Here is a 22,743-nt window from a genome sequence, read left to right on the forward strand (position 1 = left end):
TTGTTGATTTAAAATGGCGTCGTTTTCGCATTCCAGCTTTGATTATGTTCCCTCTTATAAAAACTGTATTTTAGATATGGTTGAAGCTTTGAAAAAGCGATGGATCGAAACTTCACAAACAGATCAAGGAAATTACTTGTCAAAATTTATCGAAGATGTCAGAAATAATTGTGTAATTACGCGAGAAGATTATATTTTAATGGTTGTTTTAGCGCTGTTATGGACGATATTACGCTACGCTTTTCAATTCGCTGTATTTAAAGTAAGAATCCAAACTCCTCTTCCTCCAAACTCCCCCCTTCCCCCTCCCCCTTTCTCCCTAATTTGAATACCAGATGATGTATAAACTACGCTCATGGACCCCGATAATTCTACCAATCCTCTCACTGCACCCCTCTCCACTCCTGCTCTCTGATCCTCACCGTCACTCTCCTGCTCTCTGATCCTCACCGTCACTCTCCTGCTCTCTGATCCTCACCGTCACTCTCCTGCTCTCTGATCCTCACCGTCACTCTCTGATCCTCACTCCTGCTCTCACACCCCCCGGCCATGGATGATTCACTATATATTTACTGTCTATTTTCAGCCATTTGCAAAATTGATGGGAATGAAAAAAATCAACCAATATAAATTTGCAGAAAGTGCTTGGAAAGAGATGTTTTACTTTTCAACTTGGTTCTTAACTATCTATATTCTATTTATTGATGGACGTTATGATTATTTCACGCGACATCTTTCAATCTGGAAGGGTTAGTAATAATATACATCAGTTACCAGACACATAGGGTACGCTGACCTCAGCTGCCAGTGTCTGCTCTAGTATGGGCCCTACTAATAATTAGTCGTATTTATGCACAGATTGGAGCCCTCAGTCGCCAGTGCCTGCTCTAGTTTACTAGTTGTATATATGTATTTACAGATTGGAGCCCTCAGTTGCCAGTGCCTGCTCTAGTATACTGGTTGTATATGATACAGTTGAGTTTCTACATACACTCTGTTTATGGTACTCTGTTTATGGATCAGTGGAGAAGTGATTCGATCGTCATGTTGTTTCATCATTTCCTCACTTTGTGTCTTATCGCATTTTCCCACGCAAATAGGTATGTAATGGGCGTGGTCTTGGCCGTCAGTGGGCATGGTCTCGGCTGTCAGTGGGCGGTGTCTTGGCCGTCAGTGGGCATGGTCACGGCTGTCAGTGGGCGGTGTCTTGGCCGTCAGTGGGCATGGTCTCGGCTGTCAGTGGGTGTGGTTTCAGCTGTCAGTGGGTGTGGTTTCAGCTATCTGTGGGCGTGGTTTCAGCTATCATTCTCTAACTATGACTATATATTTATAGGTTCTTTAAGATCGGAGTGCTTGTATTTTTCGTACATGATGGAACTGATATCCTACTAGAATTCGCTAAGTGTAATGTTTATATGAAAGATCGAGGCGGATTCTGGAAGGAATTTCATGACAAAATTTCAGCTGTCGTATTCGTTGCGTTCACTATATCCTGGTAGGTACTAACTGTGGAAGGTGAGGGGAGGGTACTGTACTGTGGCAGGTGAGGGGAGGGTACTGTACTGTGGCAGGTGAGGTGGGAGGTTACCGTACTGTGGCAGGTGAGGGGAGGAGGTTGCTAACTGTGGCAGGTGACTAACTGTTACAGATGGTTGTGTATTTGCAGGTTTGTGTTGAGATTATACTGGTTTCCGTTGAAAGTTGTTTATTCTGGAACTGTCGGTTCAGTTGATAATCACACAATTCCATTCTATTTCTTCCTCAATATTCAACTGTACATTCTACAAGCACTTAATATTTACTGGTTCTGTGTAAGTATCACACTCTCCCCTCGTACTCCCCTCATGCTCCCCTCGTACTCCCCTCGTACTCCCCTCATTCTAACAGAGAGCGTCTCACTATTATTTTCAGTATATCGTTTTGTTCCTGATTAAAGTCGTAACCGGCGAACTACAAGAAATGGAGGACATTCGCGAAGAGGAAGTGCTTGAAAAAATCAATAATAAACATACCGTGCGGTAACTATTACTACTAGCTCCATCTATGGATAACGTATGAACTACTGTTACTATCTATTGATCGTGTTTATTTCAGGGACAATGGCGCCCGGCAACGTAAAACACGTACCAAGAAAGAGAATTAAAGCAATCTTAGATTAACCCTGTATTAAAGGGATTTATGGACTGTTTGAATTTACTCAGGATCAATGGATACTGATTATAAAGGATCGTTCTCGATTACTGTTTAGAGCGCCACCTATTGATGAAGTATCTAACTCCGTCCCAGAGTAGTATATAGTATAAATCATATCTTCGACTGAAACCTCAGTTGCCAGGGTACAATTGAACCAGTTCTACCTACAGTCCACACCCCTCACTTGCCACAGGGGTTTTTACATTTTTGTACTTAGAAAGCATTAATCTACAAATAGAGATAAATGATGTTTAATTATTTATTCGTATAATTTAATTAATTTATTGATTTATTCATATGATTTAATTCTGTGATTATTATTTTCCTTCCAATTAAATATTTCTGTCTGATATTTATAATTTAATCTGTCTGATTTAATCCTGTCTCATTAATCTGCTGAGATTATCATATAATCTTTTGGATTAATAGTATTAATGGAAGGAGATCTCATTGAATCTGTCTTTAGAATTAAGAATGGATTTTTTTTTAACTTCACAAATTGCCTCGATTTTTTCACTTAAGATGTCGTTTACACATATTTTATGTAGTGAATTTTTGAATAGATGTAATTAAATAATTATATTTAAAAAAAAACTTGCGCATTTTCGTTGTTTAATTAGGATTTTAGATGATTTCGGAGGGCTTAGATACAACAGAAAGAACAGCCATTTCGTGGCTATTGAGCTGAATGCGAAACCTCCCTCTGGAAAAATGTTGGCTGTTGCGATCAACCTCCCACTGTATAATTCGCAGATCCAAACAACGGCCACCTCCCGCGCAAGTAGGCTGTTCAAGATATCTCCCTCCAGTAGCTGGCTGTTCTAGCGAACCTCCCCCGGGCACCTGCTACCTAGCAACTGATATATACAAGATGGCGGCTAGTTGAACGGGTTCAGTTTGAGCGGATATTATTTCAAAGATTTATTTGTTGTTTCTAATGTGAACGAATGTATAAATATAACTGCAGAGAAATCGATTCGAAAAGTCGGTAAAAATTGATAACATAAACGTGCAGTTTATAACCTTAGAAGCGAATTACTGATTGAAACTGCGATTAAGTGAGACTGATCTAATTTATCTGTATTGTAAAATAAAGGTGGTAAGATGTCAGCCACTGGAGCAGGAGGAGTAGGAGGAGGAGGAGGAGGAGGAGATAGTGTTAGTGGAGAGACTGCAAGGTAATTAACTCACAACACTTGTGGGAGAATTTAGTTAGTTAGTTACCTAATCGTTGGTGGTAAGCTTTTTATAATCGGATGGGCTTATACCAACCCTACCTTGTATATGTGGGCTTATATATGTTTTGTGAAAATGTCTGATCGTGAAACTAAACCACAGTCAGGTTACTGACTAGTGAGAATTCTGCTCCGGCCCCCAGCAGCAGCAGCAGCAGCAGCAGTATTCTGCACTAGCCCCCAGCAGCAGCAGCAGCAGTATTCTGCACTAGCCCCCAGCAGCAGTATTCTGCACAAGCCCCCAGCAGCAGCAGCAGTAGTATTCTGCACTAGCCCCCAGCAGCAGTATTCTGCACTAGCCCCCAGCAGCAGCAGGAGCAGCAATCCGTCACGGCGTCATTCAATATATGATGAATGAAATGTTGTTTATTTTCAGGAAATCGAATCCAATTGAATCTAAATTAGAAAATCGTCTAAATATTAAAGATTTAGAGACTTTACAAGATGCATTCATGGTTAGTGAGTTAGATAGAGCGGAATCTAGATCTACATCTAATCAGCGGATTAACAATTTATGAAATAATTTCAGGCTGAAGGAGATGGATACGACAACAGACTGAGTTTAAACCGCGATCAATTTACTGAAGCTTTGTCTGTTATATTAAATAAAGGATCTAAACATGAAGTAAGTTTGTGTATTTGATATTGTGAATGATATATCTGATGGAGAGTTATTTGATATTGATATATCTGATATATATTTTGATACAGTATGGAGAGTTATTTGATAAAGTCGATGTAACTAAAGAAGGCGTTGTAGATTGGGATAAATTCGCGTCTCACATGTTGTTAGATTTCTATGAACGAGATGATAAAGTCAAATCCACTCAAGTTCCGCAGTGGAAAGGATTACGTCCATTACCTAGGTAACCGTGTAGATCCACCCTGCAATTGTTATATTAAGTCTAAGAATAAACTGATTGATTGCGATTGATTGTGATGGTTATTTTAGTTCACATAAAGAAGTCATCCAGAGGGTAACGTTTCTGAAGACGTCAAATAGATATATCTCAATCAGTAAAGAGGGTTGTGTCTCGATGTGGAGCCAGAATCTAAAAATACAACGTGTCATTAAAACAGGAAGTGAGGCGTGTCGAGCTAGGGATTTATGGGTCACGGACTTCGTCATTTTACCTAATATTAATAAAATCGCTTTATCATTTACAAGCAAGGAAATAGGTGGGTATATAGAAACCTCTCTCAGTAAACTGGGTATCTAGAAACCTTATTTCTAAGCGTATCTAGAATCACTTATTTCAATGATCAAATCAATTGTATTTTTTAATTTTTCAGCGTTTTATGATTTAAGCTCAAAGTTAGATTTCAATTGTCAATATAAAGTCATACAGTTACATGGGACACCTTTATGCATGGATTACTGGTAAGTGATAACACCCTCGACCCCCCTATTAGAGCCTCCCCTCGACCCCCCCCTATTAGAGACTCCCCTCGACCCCCCTATTAGAGCCTCCCCTCGACCCCCTATCTGGCAACTACCCTGCCTCTTGATTCAGGTTGATATCAGAGTCATTATTTGTAGGTATAACCCTGAGAATGTAAATGAAGCTGTTTTAGTTTGGGGTGATGTCACTGGTGCAGTTAATGCCATACATTTCTCACAAGCTAGTATTACGCTATTCGAACGACCACCGGCTCCCCCTGGTGAGAAACAAGGTAAGTTTTATATTCAATATTTTACTTTATTCTCCTCAATTTCGATAAATTGATTAATTATGAGATATTTCGATTAATTTCACAGCTTGGCAAGGTAAGTTAGTTATGTTTAGTGGTCACTAGGTGGCAGCAGGTGTTTGTATAACTATATCGTCTGATTGTGTTTAAAGCTAACATTTCAACTTATCTATACGGCAGCCGCCATAGTCGTAAGTGTCTGATCCTCCTCACTTCCCAGGGTTACCTTCTTCTTGTGTGTGTTCACAGAGTGTCTCCTCTATACTCACTCCCCAGGGTCTCCTCTCCTCTAGACTCACTCCCCAGGGTCTCCTCTCCTCTATACTCACTCCCCAGGGTCTCCTCTCCTCTAGACTCACTCCCCAGGGTCTCCTCTCCTCTATACTCACTCCCCAGGGTCTCCTCTCCTCTAGACTCACTCCCCAGGGTCTCCTCTCCTCTAGACTCACTCCCCAGGGTCTCCTCTCCTCTATACTCACTCCCCAGGGTCTCCTCTCCTCTATACTCACTCCCCAGGGTCTCCTCTCCTCTAGACTCACTCCCCAGGGTCTCCTCTCCTCTATACTCACTCCCCGGGGTCCCCTCTCCTCTGCTCACTCCCCAGGGTCCCCTCTCTATGCCTGGGGGTCTCCTCTGTGTGTCTTATGTTTTTCAGAGCCATGTTTAACTGTAATACTCGGTGATATTTCAGAATCATGTTTAACTGTAATACTCGGTGATATTTCAGAACCATGTTTAACTGTAATACTCGGTGATATTTCAGAACCATGTTTAACTGTAATACTCGGTGATATTTCAGAACCCTGTTTAACTGTAATACTCGGTGATATTTCAGAACCCTGTTTAACTGTAATACTCGGTGATATTTCAGAACCCTGTTTAACTGTAATACTCAGTGATATTTCTGCGATGAAATATAAGAATGTGCGATACACGAAGCATGAAGGTCACACGGAGTGGGTTCGACAGGTGAATTACTGTCCACAGTTAGAATGTTTTATTAGTTGTGCGACTACATGGAATAATTCACTAGTGATCGGCTGGTTAGAGAAACATTCATCAGTTATTAAAGCATCAATGAGAGCGTAAGTTTACCTCTTTCATCTAACTCCTCCCCCTGTGTGTTACTCCTCCCTCTGTGAGCGTAACTCCTCCCCTTGTTGCGTAACTCCTCCCCCTGTGTGCATAACTCCTCCCCCTGTGTTCTGCTACTGCTGATTATTTATGTTTCAATCATTTGTTTGTTTTTTTGGTCGCCTGTCCCACTTGCTCGCTTGTTTCCATGATAACTCTAACTGTGTTGATTGTTGTGTGTAACTAATATATATATATATATATTCATTGTTGTGTCGGCGTCCGTCGTTTTTAGTTCCGATGAAATTCCGGATAAAGAAGTTTCTCGAATGTAAGTTCATTGCCCACCACTAGAGGGAGCTGCTATTTCGTCGTTTAGTTGATAGTAGTCTCAATAGGGGGCGTTATTTGTGTATTTCAGGACGGTGTTTCAGATAACTCAAGGAGTCAATGCCTTCGATTATCACGAGAATCTAAATCTAATAGGTATAAATACCGTTTACTGAACCAGTCCATCGGCGAGCTGTTACCGGACACCAGTCTAATAACAATATAAACAATCATTATCGTTATAGCAACAGCAGGAGTGAATCATCACGTATGTTTATGGAATCCGTACGTTGTGTCTAAACCTAACGGAGTAAGTTTAAACTAGTTACAGGTGTTTCTGTCCGTCTGTCGGTCCGTCTGTCGGTCTGTCCGTCTGTCTAATGGTGTGTGTGTGTTTATTGTAGGTGTTGCGTGGACACATGGCGAGTGTCATATCCGTCAAATTTAACCCAAGTCGAGGTCAGCTGATCAGTTTCTCTAAGGATAAAGTTTTACGTATTTGGGACGTACAGTTACAAGTTTGTATTCAACGTTTGGCCGGAATGTTTCCTAAAGGACCTGAGGGTAAGTGATAAATATCCTCTTACAAGCAGAGGACTTTCCCCCTTACGAACAGAGGACTTTCCTCTTACAAGCAGAGGACTTTCCTCTTACAAACAGAGGACTTTCCTCTTACAAGCAGAGACCTCTTACACACCAGGGTTTATTTCAGTGATCAGCACATTGTTTTTCCATGAAGATAAGAATCGATTATTCATTACATTCAACAATCAATTGACTTGTTTGGAAATGAAAACTGAAGTAAGAGATCGAGTTTTGAGTCATGAGAAGCCAGTGGTGGCAGCACTGTATAACAGTACCTATAATCAGGTAATAATCTATTCACTCACTAGGGGGCTCTAGTGGGGTTACTAGTTCTCCGATTTAACACCAGGTGATGTGTTAGTAGTGCTATAGTTGTATGTTTTATCACCAGGTGGTGTCGGTGTGTCAGGGAGGAACCGTTACCGTTTGGATGGCCGATACCGGGCAGAAAGTGAAACAATTCAGCGGTACCCATGGTAACGCAGAAGTGACGTATTTAACACAGGATCACAGCGAGACTCGTATTTATACAGCGAGTACTGACGGAACTGTTAAGGTATTAGTCCCATTATTTCTGGCAGATGTACGGTGTAGCTGCTGCTGCTGCTGCTGCTGCTGCTGCTGTTGTTGTTTAAAACCGTTTTGTTTATTGTAGATTTGGGATTTTAACGGACATTGTTATCAGACACTAGAGTGCGCCGGTGGTGACCCGTGTGAACTCGGTCAGGTGATAGTTTTGAAGAGGAGTTTATTAGTTATCGGATGGACGAGATATATAACTGTATTCAGACCTCCGTTTAGAGATTTCCACGTGGAACCAGCTGATTGGAAGGGTGGACAGGTCGGTACTCTCAGGTCTCTCTCTCTCTACGAGTATCGTTTGTATTGAGAATGTATTTTATCATTTAAAGGAACATCAAGATGATATTCTCGCTGTAGCATTCTCCCCTCCTCACACCCTAGCAACCGGTTCATACGACGGAGAGATTATAATCTGGAACACGAATTCTGAGGTCGCGTCGCGTCGTTTATCCCATCGTAGCCGACACAACAACCAATCAAAACGCGCCATTCAAACATTACCTGAGTCTAGTGAAATCGGTGGATTCGATAGTTACACTTATCTAACTGATAATCCAGCAGTAAGACCTAAATCTAGAGTAGCATCTAGAATTAGTACTGGATCTAATGATGAACAGGTAGAGTTTCAGTTTTTATTAGTTTCACGTCTCATGAAGTTCAACGTGTTACGAGGTTCTGCTGTTTTTCTATAGAATGAATTTGGTTTCGCGATCGCGCGGTTGATATTTTTGAATTCACGCAAAGGAAGTTCGGGTAATTTAGTGTCATGCGGTGGAAATGGTTGGGTTCGATTGTGGAATACTTCAACCTCAAGTTTACTCGCTGAATTTGTGGCTCATACTCAAGGTACGTAAACAATCACTTTCAATTGTCGCTGTCCTGTTGTCATGGGTCATGCATACTGTTGTCATGCGTACTGTTGTCATGCGTACTGTTGTCATGCGTACTGTTGCTATGTTACAGTTGGTAGTGTTATAATGGCTATAGATGAGACAGATGAATATTTAGTAACTGGTGATGTTGATGGTTTAGTTAAAGTATGGGATATATCAGAGTATTGTTTATATCATACGAGCGCTGAACCCGTTCTGACACCTCCGCGTAAGTACTAACCGTTACCCAGGTTACTACTAAATCAATACAGTAACTATAGCGACGTTCGATGTATTTGTTTATATACAGCATTGAAAGCTCAATGGCAGCCGCACGTCGATATTATAAACAGTATCGAAATATTCGAGAGGAATGACCGCATTTTAGTGTTAACTTCGTCGTCGGACTGCAGCGTCGCCCTCTATGATATAGACGGTAAATTAATCGGTATATTTGGACAGGAGGATCATTGGAAAATAGAAGATTTAAGTTCAATTCTTGCGGAACAGCAGGAAAATAAACCAGAAGTAAGATTTATAGCGCCACCTTTATTTGATAATAGACAACGATTCATCGAAAACTAGAAATTATTTTAATCGTTATAATTAGACAGATTTATTAGTCGTCACGGAAACACAACAATGCGATGAGGTATGTCGTCGCTTTAGTTTAGGACGCTAGAAATTTCTTAATTTTCACTTATTTTACGCATTAGGATTTTTCAGTTTCTAGGTTTGTAGGATTTTAGTTTACTAAGAATTTAGTTTTCTAGGAATTTAGTTTTTTAGGATCTTACTAAGAATTGATTAGATATTCGTTTCAGTTTTTGTCCCTGGCATAAAATCCTTTGATTCTAAAGGAATTCAATTTGTTTTTTTATTTCAGGAAGATGGAAATAAAACTGATGTAAACGAAGAAACAGAAAGTGAATTAGAAACTTATTGGGAACCGGACAAAACAGCAACATCGAACCCTAAACAATATAGAGTGAATACCTGGAATAATACATGTTTAGGTTTGTCAACACTTCCCTCCCTGTCTGTCCCCCCTCTCCCTGTTTGTCCTCCCTCTCCCTGTCTGTCCTCCCTCTCCCTGTCTGTCCTCCCTCTCCCTGTCTGTCCTCCCTCTCCCTGTCTGTATCCTGTCTGTCCTCCCTCTCCCTATCTGTCCCCCCTCTCCCTGTCTGTCCTCCCTCTCCCTGTCTGTCCTCCCTCTCCCTGTCTGTCCTCCCTCTCCCTGTCTGTCCTCCCTCTCCCTGTCTGTCCCCCCTCTCCCTGTCTGTCCCCCCTCTCCCTATCTGTCCTCCCTCTCCCTGTCTGTCCTCCCTCTCCCTGTCTGTCCTCCCTCTCCCTGTCTGTCCCCTCTCCCTATCTGTCCTCCCTCTCCCTGTCTGTCCTCCCTCTCCCTGTCTGTCCCCCTCTCCCTGTCTGTCCCCCTCTCCCTGTCTGTCCCCTGTGAGTGCCTCTCTCACTCAGACTGACCTCCTGTGAGTCACCTCTCTCACTCAGACTGACCTCCTGTGAGTCACCTCTCTCACTCAGACTGACCTCCTGTGAGTCCCCCCTCTCACTCAGACTAACCTCCTGTGAGTCACCTCTCTCACTCAGACTGACCTCCTGTGAGTCACCTCTCTCACTCAGACTGACCTCCTGTGAGTCCCCCCTCTCACTCAGACTAACCTCCTGTGAGTCACCTCTCTCACTCAGACTGACCTCCTGTGAGTGCCTCTCTCACTCAGACTGACCTCCTGTGAGTCACCTCTCTCACTCAGACCGACCTCCTGTGAGTCACCTCTCTCACTCAGACTGACCTCCTGTGAGTCACCTCTCACTCAGACTGACCTCCTGTGAGTCACCTCTCTCACTCAGACTGACCTCCTGTGAGTCACCTCTCTCACTCAGACTGACCTCCTGTGAGTCACCTCTCTCACTCAGACTGACCTCCTGTGAGTCCCCCCTCTCACTCAGACTAACCTCCTGTGAGTCACCTCTCTCACTCAGACTGACCTCCTGTGAGTCACCTCTCTCACTCAGACTGACCTCCTGTGAGTCCCCCCTCTCACTCAGACTAACCTCCTGTGAGTCACCTCTCTCACTCAGACTGACCTCCTGTGAGTGCCTCTCTCACTCAGACTGACCTCCTGTGAGTCACCTCTCTCACTCAGACCGACCTCCTGTGAGTCACCTCTCTCACTCAGACTGACCTCCTGTGAGTCACCTCTCTCACTCAGACTAACCTCCTGTGAGTCACCTCTCTCACTCAGACCGACCTCCTGTGAGTCACCTCTCTCACTCAGACCGACCTCCTGTGAGTCACCTCTCTCACTCAGACTGACCTCCTGTGAGTCACCTCTCTCACTCAGACTGACCTCCTGTGAGTCACCTCTCTCACTCAGACTGACCTCCTGTGAGTCACCTCTCTCACTCAGACTGACCTCCTGTGAGTCACCTCTCTCACTCAGACTGACCTCCTGTGAGTCACCTCTCTCACTCAGACCGACCTCCTGTGAGTCACCTCTCTCACTCAGACTGACCTCCTGTGAGTCACCTCTCTCACTCAGACTGACCACCTATGAGTCACCTCTCTCACTCACACTGACCTCCTGTGAGTCACCTCTCTCACTCAGACCGACCTCCTGTGAGTCACCTCTCTCACTCAGACCGACCTCCTGTGAGTCACCTCTCTCACTCAGACTGACCTCCTGTGAGTCACCTCTCTCACTCAGACCGACCTCCTGTGAGTCACCTCTCTCACTCAGACCGACCTCCTGTGAGTCACCTCTCTCACTCAGACTGACCTCCTATGAGTCACCTCTCTCACTCAGACCGACCTCCTGTGAGTCACCTCTCTCACTCAGACCGACCTCCTGTGAGTCACCTCTCTCACTCAGACTGACCTCCTGTGAGTCACCTCTCTCACTCAGACCGACCTCCTGTGAGTCACCTCTCTCACTCAGACTGACCTCCTGTGAGTCACCTCTCTCACTCAGACTGACCTCCTGTGAGTCACCTCTCTCACTCAGACCGACCTCCTATGAGTCACCTCTCTCACTCAGACTGACCTCCTATGAGTCACCTCTCTCACTCAGACTGACCTCCTGTGAGTCACCTCTCTCACTCAGACTGACCTCCTGTGAGTCACCTCTCTCACTCAGACTGACCTCCTGTGAGTCACCTCTCTCACTCAGACCGACCTCCTGTGAGTCACCTCTCTCACTCAGACTGACCTCCTGTGAGTCACCTCTCTCACTCAGACTGACCTCCTGTGAGTCACCTCTCTCACTCAGACCGACCTCCTGTGAGTCACCTCTCTCACTCAGACCGACCTCCTATGAGTGTGTGTATATTGTTTATTACAGGTAAGAGTTATCAGGAGTATCACAGTAATAAACGTGAACGAAGACAACCTGAAATCATTCCTGATTTACCTTACGTTCATCAGGATCGTTCCGTAGCGCCACCTGTTGGACCTTACTCGGTAAGTAACGCCATCTATTAGTGACTGTAGCTCACTTCGATCGCTCAAGTTTGACGATGTTGATTTGTCGATATTTTTCAGGCTTTGACGACTTTAGAATTGTCGAATATTTCTGCGTTGAAGAAACCAGATTTTATGTTTTATCCGGAAAAATATTTCTCGGAGGAAACGGAGAAATCGATAGGTGTGATACCTCCTATAGAACGTAGGATTCCGTTCCTCGCTGAGAGTAAGTGTTTATTGTTGCAGGTGTCTGGGGGTGCAGGTGTCCAGGGGGAGTGCAGGTGTCCGGGAGGGGGTAGGGGGATTAGGTTTAGGCAGATGGTCGAACGGAATGCTATATAAACGCTGTTTTTATTTGTGATCATTTTTCAAGGTGAAACATCAACAATAGATGAATCAGGTGACTCCTATTGATTGGGGTGTGATTGTTGTCGGTATCCCGTAGTAACACTACGGGGGCGCCACTGTGTATTTCGCACTCAGATTCACTGTGTTATTTATTTATATTCGCACTTTGATTATAATTTCACAGATGGAGCCACCTCCACTTCCTCAGCCGCTGCCGCTAAATATCAATCTTTTGATAAATGGCTCGCAGGACGTAAGATTTTATATGTCGTTGCTATGGCAACCTATTTTGAAATCTAACTGTTGTAATTATAGGTTATATATATATATGTTAGTGCTTTTATACTGAGCGTATCTATATCTATCGACAGTAGACTTCATTCAAATTTAATACTATTTTTCTGACCCTTAATCAGTTCAAGATGACACTTGAGTGGAGTCTCATATAATTAGATTTTCTTGTAGCTTTTCTCCCTGAATTATCAGTATTTAACTAGCCGGTAGCTATAACCAGCTGGTAGCTATAACTAGCTGGTAGCTATAACCAGCTGGTAGCTATAACTAGCCGGTAGCTATAACCAACTGGTAGCTATAACTAGCTGATGGTAGCTATAACTAGCTGATGGTAGCTATAACTAGCTGATGGTAGCTATAACTAGCCGGTAGCTATAACTAGCTGGTAGCTATAATTAGCTGGTAGCTATAACTAGCTGATGGTAGCTATAACTAGCTGATGGTAGCTATAACTAGCTGATGGTAGCTATAACTAGCCGGTAGCTATAACCAGCTGGTAGCTATAACTAGCTGGTAGCTATAATTAGCTGGTAGCTATAACTAGCTGATGGTAGCTATAACTAGCTGGTAGCTATAATTAGCTGGTAGCTATAACTAGCTGATGGTAGCTATAACTAGCTGGTAGCTATAACTAGCTGGTAGCTATAACTAGCTGATGGTAGCTATAATTAGCTGGTAGCTATAATTAGCTGGTAGCTATAACTAGCTGATGGTAGCTATAACTAGCTGGTAGCTAATGTGAATGTGTTTGATGTATTTTTATAGCGTTGAAGGCAGCTTTCGATGAGAAATCTTTATTTCCGAAATATATCTTAGATTTCGAGAGCAAAATGAAATCCTATCATCAATCAGCGATTCAGCAGGTGAGTGAGGGGCGTGTGAGTGAAGGGTGTGAGTGAGGGGTCCGATTTCATCAAAACTAAATTGTGATTTCAGACAAAACAAGTCAAAATGAGTGGAGCGTCTGCTGTTACCATAGTAACACCATCACAACAGCAAGGAAACCAGTCACCGTCTCGTAGGAAACCGATTCGTCTGAAACCGATTGTTAAATTAGCTGTGAAAGATTCCGATTAAACTATAAACAATTATACCGTTAGAGATTGTGATACTGTGACATTAGTGCAGCAGCAGCAGCAGCAGCAGCAGCAGCAGCTGCAGAAGTAACTGTGATCAGTGTTTGCAGCAGCTGCAGTAGGACGTACTGTGATCTGTGTTTGCAGCAGCAGCAGTAGGACGTACTGTGATCTGTGTTTGCAGCAGCAGCAGCAGGTGATACTGTGATCTGTGTTTGCAGCAGCAGCAGGTGATGCTGTGATCTGTGTTTGCAGCAGCAGCAGGAGATGCTGTGATCTGTGTTTGCAGCAGCAGCAGGTGATGCTGTGATCTGTGTTTGCAGCTGCTGCAGGTGATGCTGTGATCTGTGTTTGCAGCAGCTGCAGTAGGACGTACTGTGATCAGTGTTTGCAGCTGCTGCAGTAGGACGTACTGTGATCTGTGTTTGCAGCAGCAGCAGCAGGTGATACTGTGATCTGTGTTTGCAGCAGCAGCAGGTGATGCTGTGATCTGTGTTTGCAGCAGCAGCAGGAGATGCTGTGATCTGTGTTTGCAGCAGCAGCAGGTGATGCTGTGATCTGTGTTTGCAGCAGCAGCAGGAGATGCTGTGATCTGTGTTTGCAGCAGCAGCAGGTGATGCTGTGATCTGTGTTTGCAGCAGCAGCAGGAGATGCTGTGATCTGTGTTTGCAGCAGCAGCAGGTGATGCTGTGATCAGTGTTTGCAGCAGCTGCAGTAGGACGTACTGTGATCTGTGTTTGCAGCAGCTGCAGTAGGACGTACTGTGATCAGTGTTTGCAGCTGCTGCAGTAGGACGTACTGTGATCAGTGTTTGCAGCAGCTGCAGTAGGACGTACTGTAATCAGTGTTTGCAGCAGCTGCAGTAGGACGTACTGTGATCTGTGTTTGCAGCAGCTGCAGTAGGACGTACTGTGACCTGTGTTTGCAGCTGCATGTGATCTGTGTTTGGATTATAATGCTGTAAATTTCTTGTTGTTTTTATGTGATAATGATTTAGATTTTTTGAAATGTATTTATCTAAAATCTAAAGTGATCTATTTATTAACTGTCTTTATATTGTGAATAAATATTGACTCAATGAAATAATAATAATAATTTAATTTCTATCAGATTTCTATGTTGGTTTGTTTGAGTGCATTTGAATGGACAAATGACGTCGATACTGACAAATTTAATTGAGAAGAAACAAACTCCGACGACGATACGTTTTACATTAAAAAAAACGTACAAATCCACAAAACCCTGACCCTAGCTAGGATTCGAACCAGGGAACTCAAACCTTGTCAGCACAGCACGCTGACCACTAGACCGGCACCGGATCGTAGTGACCGAGTTATATTTGCTTAGCGCGGGGACCATTGATCAGTCATGTGTGGAGACTCCTTATTCATACTCTCTATCATTCTAACAGTTTTGAATTTTTTATAAAAGTTTTGAAGTCTAAGGCATACGATGAGCAGTAAATCAAGTAAAAATCTCATTATTCTGGATTTAAGCATTAATTAATATTGTCGCCCACACCTGACTGGTCACAACACTGACCCGACATATTTAAAAATTCGGACAATCGCTACTGTTCAGTGGCCTAGTGGTTAGTGTGACCGGCTGCCATGGTGCAGGTTGCAAGTTCAAATCCTGCTAGGGTTAGGATTTTAGGATAAATTCATTTTGATCCCTATATCATAACTTCCAAAGGTTAAACGAGACTGTTAGGCAGAAAACCCGTTATCGCTGTTTTGCAGCTATATTTAATTTCATGAAACAAACAGTTCAATACTGAGAAAATTGTTTTAATTGTTGATATCGAAAAGCTTTTGAAACGGTTTGAAATTATTACTTGGGCGTCCACGTCTGTGAGTTGAGTTTTAAATCAAATTCACAAATATGGAACTGAGATCGGAAAGACTGAGCGATTCGTTGCTGTATCTCTATCAAGCTAACTCCACAAGATTCCCATCATCGCACGGATTTAAGTAAAAAAAAACGTCTTCTAAAATAAAAGAAATAACGTTTTTCTGAATTGTTTGTTTACGATGTATAAAGTATGAAATTGACACATGAATTTGAAAGTGACGTAACCCCAGATATTTGATTTACTACGTCTGTTCGAAATGTGCGACCTCCGAATTTACCGAGAAATCCTGGAAATTCTAGAACGGTAAATACAATACTCATTGAAATCACCATTTTAGTAGCTTTCGTTTGATTTTGAGATGTTGATATTTTAGACGCCGACAGAATTTCACGTTGCTTATTTTTGACGTTTAGGACAATAATTAGAGCTATATTTGCAGCGAGAACTAAAATATTTGAAATAACAATTCGGATGATCGGGTCTATATATCTGTTCATTAGATTATAAATAGTTTCATAGATACCGGGAGTGTAAAATTCATAATGAATAAATCGAAATCCTTTATATCTAGTAGACAATCTAACTCTCATCGTTATAGGGTAATAATGACAACGATAATTATACCCGTAATGGTGACCAGTGGTTTCAGGCTGCGTTTTACTTTTAGCGGAAACATTATAGTAACCAATCTTTCGCATTGAATTATGACGGTTAAATAATTCCGGAACACAAGAAATCCTTTTGTAAAAAAACTCGCCCATATGTTTAGGTGAACGGGAGAAATTCGGTTATTAGGAAATCTCTTGATCGAGTCACCGAATCGCGCGTAGTGGATTTAATAACGAACTGGATCCTGAATAAACTTCCACAGCAAAAACAGAACGTCTATGAATGCGAGCAGTTTCAGTAAATCGAAGCAGCGGTTTTAGTTTTCAGTTTGTTAAATAAAACGATAACCATCATGTTGAATATTACACCGGACTGTGACAAGGCTCGGTGTAATATACCATACAAACTCCCAGAGAGGATTGTTAAATTCGACTGCAGTTTCGTTCATTATTTTAGAACGATCTGCTAGGGCTAGTGTGAAAACATTATCTATACTGAATTAGCATTAGTTCTGATTTGATTTGTACATTTAATAGATTTACATCAATTTGTGCGTCGGAAAATAAATTGAATGAATGAATAAATTTGACGCCAAATTCAATAAAATACCATCTATTCAGTCTACAGTAGATTCACAACTAAAGTTTAAAAGCTGAAACCCGAATTCAGAAATTAGAGTTTAATTCGGTGCAGTAAAAGATGGTCCAATATCATTCTTTTTGGTCACCGGAGATACAGAATTTTGCAAAAGCGAAGGAGAAACATTGTTTACTTCACGAGATATTCTAAAATGGAAATAGAAATAAAAAAGTGCATTTTCCGATGAAAATCTTGGAAGGACTGCTAGAAACCCGGTTAACACGGCTACTATACGAATTTTATAAAATGAAAAAAAAACGACAATTAACGATAGGAGTTCTAGAATATATAAAAACAAGGGAAGAAATAGATGATAACTTCAAGAGCCCCGTAACCCTAACCCTAGGATTCGAACCATGCACCTCAAGCTTGCCAGCACAGCACGCTGACCACTAGTCCACCGGATCGTTGTTACTGAGTTAGTTAGTAAGTTTGTCTGTTTAGGGCGGGGACCATTAGTGAGGTGATCGGTGACGTGTGGAGACTCTATTCACAAACAATTCCTACCATCATTATATCAGTTTCTAATCAGACCCTCGATTGCAGCCAGTAATAAACTGAAGCCTTTCTCATCTACAACACCTTATAAATATTTGTAGGAATGACGTCGATACTGTACAAATTCCTGAATTATAAATCACTGTACAAAATCTCATTGATATCAAACTAAGTTTATTATTTTTCTGTGTCAATAAGAAATTCTAGAATTCTAATTTATCAAGGTATTTCTTCTATCCCCGAGACTTGTCCGCCGGAACCTATCACATCATTGTGAAAATGGTAGTAGAGCCTGTACCAATGTGAACCCACACACGGGGCTTCCGGCTACACAGCCCCACACGGGGCTTCCGGCTACACAGCCCCACACTGGGCTTCCGGCTACACAGCCCCACACTGGGCTTCCGGCTACACAGCCCCACACGGGGCTTCCGGCTACACAGCCCCACACGGGGCTTCCGGCTACACAGCCCCACACGGGGCTTCCGGCTACACAGCCCACACAGGGCTTCCGATGAATGCCCCACAGGCCTTCCCAATACTGACTCGGGGCTCCTCGGGTACACGGCCACGAGGCCCGGGTGCTTGACTGCCGCCGGCACACCAGTGGCCCCCAGCGGGTACGGTCCCCAGTGTTTTATATCAAAATCTTTTCAAAAGCTCACAAAAATCTGAAATTCTTTTTACACCGTTCCCTGTTCTAAAACCACTGTTAGATACTGAATATCAAATTTTTAAAGTATTTTTTAAATATCCGGTAATAACCCGCCGGTCCAAGATACTGCCCCGATACACCGTAAGGTGCTGCCGCTATGCTCGTTGTTAGCGGATTTTTCATACACTACTATCAATTAGTTCTGGCAGTCAAGGAACTGTCCAGTGTCTTTCCGCGTAACCGTACTGTGCTGCCATCTTTTCTGATGACTAAATAATTTAGGAGACCCCTCTTTTTTATTTCAATGTATTTGAATACATTTCTTTTATTCTGTAAAATAGATGAATTTAACTCAGATCTAAACTGTCACAAATCAATTCAACTTTGCTTTATTGATCGTAATATCAATTAAGATGGCAGCACCGTACGGTGGTAAGTAAGTCTCGGTAAGTGAAGGACGAATAGTTTGTTTATAGAAACAGCGATTGACAACTAAAACTTATATAAATAAATCTTTGATAAACGCATCGAAATAAGATATACTGTAGGTTAATTTAGATTGATTAATCATAATTATTCTTGCATTCAAGATTAGGCAGCAAACATTGTTGTTATCCATTTAATTTTATTTATGAAATATTTAATTTAATTTAATTTAATTTCAGACAAAAAAATTCCTCCTCAGCTCACAGTCAGCAGTGATTCATGTGAAGATGCCGTTATTTGTGTCTGATTTTGGTCCGTCAGCTCCGCGTGTCAAACCAGAAGCCGATATTTACTACAAGCGAAATCAAGGAAGTTTGAAAAAATGGTTCGATCAAAACGCGAATAAACAATACAACAGTCCTCGTCCGGTACCGAAATGTCCGTCACCCGCGGCGAAACAACAATACGAGAAACATCGCGGACAAATGAACACTTGGCTCGACCAATCAAAGAATAGAGATTATAATTCACCGAGACCTCAACCAAGATGTCCGACGCCGGCCGCGAAAGATCAATATAATAAACATCAGGGTTGTATGAGTGATTTACTGACCGGTTATCCCTCACAGGCAAATACAATAATAATACATCCTCGAGCCGTTAAACCCGAGGCTCAGAGTAACGCTAACGCTCATAAAGGGAATCAGACTAAATCATTATTTACGAGTTATGGTCGATTACCGCTCTCCGCGAGACCCGTCCCAAAAATAAAACCAGAAGCAGATGGTAACTATAGAAAGAACCGTGGTTACACGACTACATTGTTTAATGAGTATGGACGGTTACCGCTATCAGCGCGTCCAGCTCCGAAAGTCAAACCTGAAGCATCGAATAACGCCGAACTCGACCGCGGGGGACGAATGAGTAAAATGCTTACAATGGCGCCACCTAGTGGTAGAAATAATCCCATGTCTATGTCGTGTGCGTTTTAAAGTGTATCCTCATGAACTCTCGAACTCCTCGTGAACTCTCAAACTCCTTGTGAACTCTCAAACTCCTTGTGAACTCTCAAACTCATTGTGCACTTTCTCTAATATATCTGCATAGTTTATATAATTTTACACTTGCTGTGATATTCAGAATATATAATGTTTTTTTTTAGAAATAAAATATTTTATCAGTAAACTGTTCACTGTTCTATCTGTCTCTGTATCATCTCTAATCCCCACAGTCGTCAGCTCTCTAATCCCCACAGTCGTCAGCTCTCTAATCCCCACAGTCGTCAGCTCTCTAATCCCCACAGTCGTCAGCTCTCTAATCCCCACAGTCGTCAGCTCTCTAATCCCCACAGTCGTCAGCTCTCTAATCCCCACAGTCGTCAGCTCTCTAATCCCCACAGTCGTCAGCTCTCTAATCCCCACAGTCGTCAGCTCTCTAATCCCCACAGTCGTCAGCTCTCTAATCCCCACAGTCGTCAGCTCTCTAATCCCCACAGTCGTCAGCTCTCTAATCCCCACAGTCGTCAGCTCTCTGTGTCTATTAATCATTCACTGCTAGAATAATTCAGAAAATACTTCAACAGATTTTTATTTGATTATGAAAATTTTTACACATCAAATTCTAAATAATTACAACCGATCTAGTTAAATATTATTGAAAAACCGCTAATCGCACTGCATCGTGGGTAGTTAAACGGGTACGCGTTGCCACGGTAACAACTAGTCGCGTAAAATACAGCGCGTCTAATTCTGAAAGAGAAGAAAATGATAAAATAAAAAACTCTATTAAGATCAACAGATTTCGTTGCATCTTAAAATGAGTAAAAATAATGAAAGACAAAGTGTCAGATTCGACACGTGGAGACACCTGGTGGTGGCGATATTCCTTACCTTTCTATTTCTTCAGTAATTGATGTCGAACGAGTAAAAATGGGGCATTAAATCCAGTTCCGAAAAACAGTATGAAATACGCTGTTAACTTGAATTTATTACCAATTCCAAACGGTAGATTCTAAAAATAGATAGAACAAGTATTTAATAATCAGACACTTTCATATTGACAGCCATTCTGTCACCCCTCACCTCTACAGACAGTCAGCACACCCTCAATTAAACCCCTCACCTCTACAGACAGTCAGCACACCCTCAATTAAACCTCTCACCTCTACAGACAGTCAGCACACCCTCAATTAAACCTCTCACCTCTACAGACAGTCAGCACACCCTCAATTAAACCCCTCACCTCTACAGACAGTCAGCACACCCTCAATTAAACCCCTCACCTCTACAGACAGTCAGCACACCCTCAATTAAACCCCTCACCTCTATAGACAGTCAGCACACCCTCAATTAAACCCCTCACCTCTACAGACAGTCAGCACACCCTCAATTAAACCCCTCACCTCTACAGACAGTCAGCGCACCCTCAATTAACCCCCTCACCTCTACAGACAGTCAGCACACCCTCAATTAACCCCCTCACCTCTACAGACAGTCAGCACACCCTCAATTAACCCCCTCATCTCTACAGACAGTCAGCACACCCTCAATTAACCCCCTCATCTCTACAGACAGTCAGCACACCCTCAATTAACCCCCTCCCAGTCAGAATCTCCCAATTGATCTAGATTTACCACCCTAATTGAGTTTTAAACACCCCACCGCTTGACTCCAAATGTCAAACATCGCCTCACTCTCCGGGGCCACACTCTCCTGGGCCTCACTCTCCGGGGCCACACTCTCCTGCTGGGCATCACTCTCCGGGGCCTCACTAGATCAGAAACTAATTCAGGAAGTTGAACAGAGCTCCGGGGCCGAATTGCTGTTAGACAGGTTGCTGTTGCCACGGCAAATTTACTTAAAATTCTTCAAAAACATGGTATTATTCAAAGAAGAAAAAGGGTTTCTTGAAAGTCGCAGCATTCACTTGAGTTCCACAGTATAAAACACAGGAGCTTTCAACTGTTGACCTTCGTTCCTAAAGCGTGGCAGGTGCGCGTTTCACTTGTCAGCAGGTGCGCGTTTCATATATTGAAGTTTTTAAGCGAGAAAAACATGGTTTAAACAGATATTGATGATTTATTATTGATATGAGTAAACTAACCGAGCCCGGAATTCCATGCTGCTGCCAATGTTGACTTCTAGCAGCCGCAGAAACCGAGAAATTCCTCTTCAAAATATTCTGTAAAACTGCACGACCCGACATCTTTACTGACTTTGTTAATTAGTCTCTGATTGGCCAAATCGCCGTAACCTCTCAGAAATTGGCCAACCAGCGTTAAGATGACAAAGTGGGTTCGATCGGAACTTGTTCCGGTCGACGTTCCGCAAAATGATCCGCGGCCGTCAAAAACTTTTTCATGAAACACCGAAAAATCTAATATTTAATACTTTATTACAAAAAATATGTTTTCGGCGAATTTTAAATTATTCTACTCATGACAATTAATATCATGAGTTTAAAATTAAAAAAATTGCCGAATAAATGGAAATATTCACAACGGTTCAGCAACTGGTTCGGGTGTTAGTTAGACGTCAAAGTCAAGCATCAATGAAGAGAAGGTGAAATAAATTGAATTTAGAAGCTTCAAATGATTAATTAGAGTGTAATCCGACTGATAGAAGGTAATTTATGAAACGATTTCGATTATAAATATTGTCACGTCGAATTTAGTTGAAAAATATTGTCATAATTTTAAAGATCAAGCAAAAATTTCTCTGGTTTATAAAAACTAATCAATTCATTTTATTGGTTTTCAGTTTTGAAAGATGACCACATATCGGCAGGATATGCCTCCTAAAGGAGGGTATAAACCAATAGATTGGGCGATGAGAATGCCGCGTAAAGGTCCCAGCGGTTATATGATGTTTGCAGGATTTGCCGCGTTTACGTCGGTCGCCGCTGTCGGGTTACACTACAATTATAAATATCTCGATAGGAACCGTTTAGAAGTAACGGAGAGTCGTATCGCCGTGGAGCCGTTACTGAGAGCAGAACGAGATCGACTATATCTGAAACGACTGAGAGAGAATCGAGAGGCTGAAGAGAAATTAATGGCCGACGATCCCAACTGGAAAGTGGGTACATTAAACGGAGAGCCGATATTTCACAACGTCCGAGGAAGGTGGTACGATCCCCCTCTTTATGAATATTATTCAATGGTTAAATATAAAGATTACTATAGACACACAGTTGAACATACACGTCATTAAATACCGTGACGATTATACCTTCATTAATAAGGTTAACGAATTATGTTAATTACTGTGTTAATTGGTTTCCTTTAGTTTGTAATTAGAT

At 42.3% G+C, this 22,743-nt stretch overlaps 5 protein-coding genes across 10 annotated transcripts; 4 read left to right on the plus strand and 1 right to left on the minus strand.

The window, feature by feature from the left end:
- Positions 1–22: 22 nt before the first annotated feature.
- LOC141914615 (ceramide synthase 1-like) lies at positions 23–2,740 on the plus strand. The gene is made up of 7 exons (XM_074805858.1): positions 23–262; positions 587–749; positions 920–1,100; positions 1,334–1,495; positions 1,667–1,811; positions 1,912–2,018; positions 2,095–2,740. The coding sequence occupies exons 1-7, from the start codon at positions 77–79 to the stop codon at positions 2,141–2,143; spliced, it is 993 nt and encodes a 330-aa protein (XP_074661959.1). The 5' UTR covers positions 23–76; the 3' UTR covers positions 2,144–2,740.
- A 1,068-nt stretch (positions 2,741–3,808) lies between these two features.
- On the plus strand, positions 3,809–13,828 carry LOC141914618 (cilia- and flagella-associated protein 337-like). Of its 4 annotated transcripts, none has more exons than XM_074805866.1 (24): positions 3,809–3,883; positions 3,958–4,053; positions 4,140–4,294; positions 4,381–4,607; positions 4,722–4,809; positions 4,969–5,102; positions 5,992–6,205; positions 6,490–6,525; positions 6,616–6,680; positions 6,770–6,834; positions 6,929–7,088; positions 7,237–7,394; positions 7,501–7,665; positions 7,765–7,950; positions 8,021–8,308; positions 8,384–8,537; positions 8,655–8,792; positions 8,874–9,091; positions 9,450–9,579; positions 11,923–12,041; positions 12,123–12,270; positions 12,418–12,444; positions 13,452–13,549; positions 13,623–13,828. In XM_074805866.1, exons 1-24 carry the CDS (start codon positions 3,881–3,883, stop codon positions 13,761–13,763), a joined length of 3,213 nt encoding a protein of 1,070 aa, XP_074661967.1. In that variant the 5' UTR covers positions 3,809–3,880; the 3' UTR covers positions 13,764–13,828. The 4 variants fall into 4 exon arrangements, with proteins under 4 accessions (XP_074661967.1, XP_074661965.1, XP_074661968.1 ...); XM_074805864.1 differs by lacking the exon at positions 12,418–12,444 and adding an exon at positions 12,577–12,645; XM_074805867.1 differs by lacking the exon at positions 12,418–12,444.
- A 4,606-nt stretch (positions 13,829–18,434) lies between these two features.
- On the plus strand, positions 18,435–19,570 carry LOC141914617 (uncharacterized). Of its 3 annotated transcripts, none has more exons than XM_074805862.1 (2): positions 18,435–18,464; positions 18,684–19,570. In XM_074805862.1, exon 2 carries the CDS (start codon positions 18,732–18,734, stop codon positions 19,434–19,436), a length of 705 nt encoding a protein of 234 aa, XP_074661963.1. In that variant the 5' UTR covers positions 18,435–18,464; positions 18,684–18,731; the 3' UTR covers positions 19,437–19,570. The 3 variants fall into 3 exon arrangements, with proteins under 3 accessions (XP_074661963.1, XP_074661964.1, XP_074661962.1); XM_074805863.1 differs by having other exon boundaries at positions 18,438–18,450; XM_074805861.1 differs by lacking the exon at positions 18,435–18,464 and adding an exon at positions 18,471–18,562.
- Positions 19,571–20,006: 436 nt separating this feature from the next.
- On the minus strand, positions 20,007–21,688 carry LOC141914619 (cytochrome c oxidase subunit 7C, mitochondrial-like). Its single transcript, XM_074805869.1, has 3 exons — positions 21,547–21,688; positions 20,334–20,454; positions 20,007–20,192 (listed from the first exon to the last, which is right to left on the minus strand). Exons 1-2 carry the CDS (start codon positions 21,646–21,648, stop codon positions 20,338–20,340), a joined length of 219 nt encoding a protein of 72 aa, XP_074661970.1. The 5' UTR covers positions 21,649–21,688; the 3' UTR covers positions 20,007–20,192; positions 20,334–20,337.
- Positions 21,689–21,961: 273 nt separating this feature from the next.
- On the plus strand, positions 21,962–22,727 carry LOC141914616 (NADH dehydrogenase [ubiquinone] 1 alpha subcomplex subunit 13-like). Its single transcript, XM_074805860.1, has 2 exons — positions 21,962–22,067; positions 22,203–22,727. Exon 2 carries the CDS (start codon positions 22,212–22,214, stop codon positions 22,653–22,655), a length of 444 nt encoding a protein of 147 aa, XP_074661961.1. The 5' UTR covers positions 21,962–22,067; positions 22,203–22,211; the 3' UTR covers positions 22,656–22,727.
- The last annotated feature ends 16 nt before the right edge of the window (positions 22,728–22,743 follow it).

Source organism: Tubulanus polymorphus, unplaced genomic scaffold (assembly GCF_964204645.1).
Source record: "Tubulanus polymorphus unplaced genomic scaffold, tnTubPoly1.2 scaffold_56, whole genome shotgun sequence".
In the NCBI taxonomy this organism is placed as follows: Eukaryota; Metazoa; Nemertea; class Palaeonemertea; order Tubulaniformes; family Tubulanidae; genus Tubulanus; species Tubulanus polymorphus.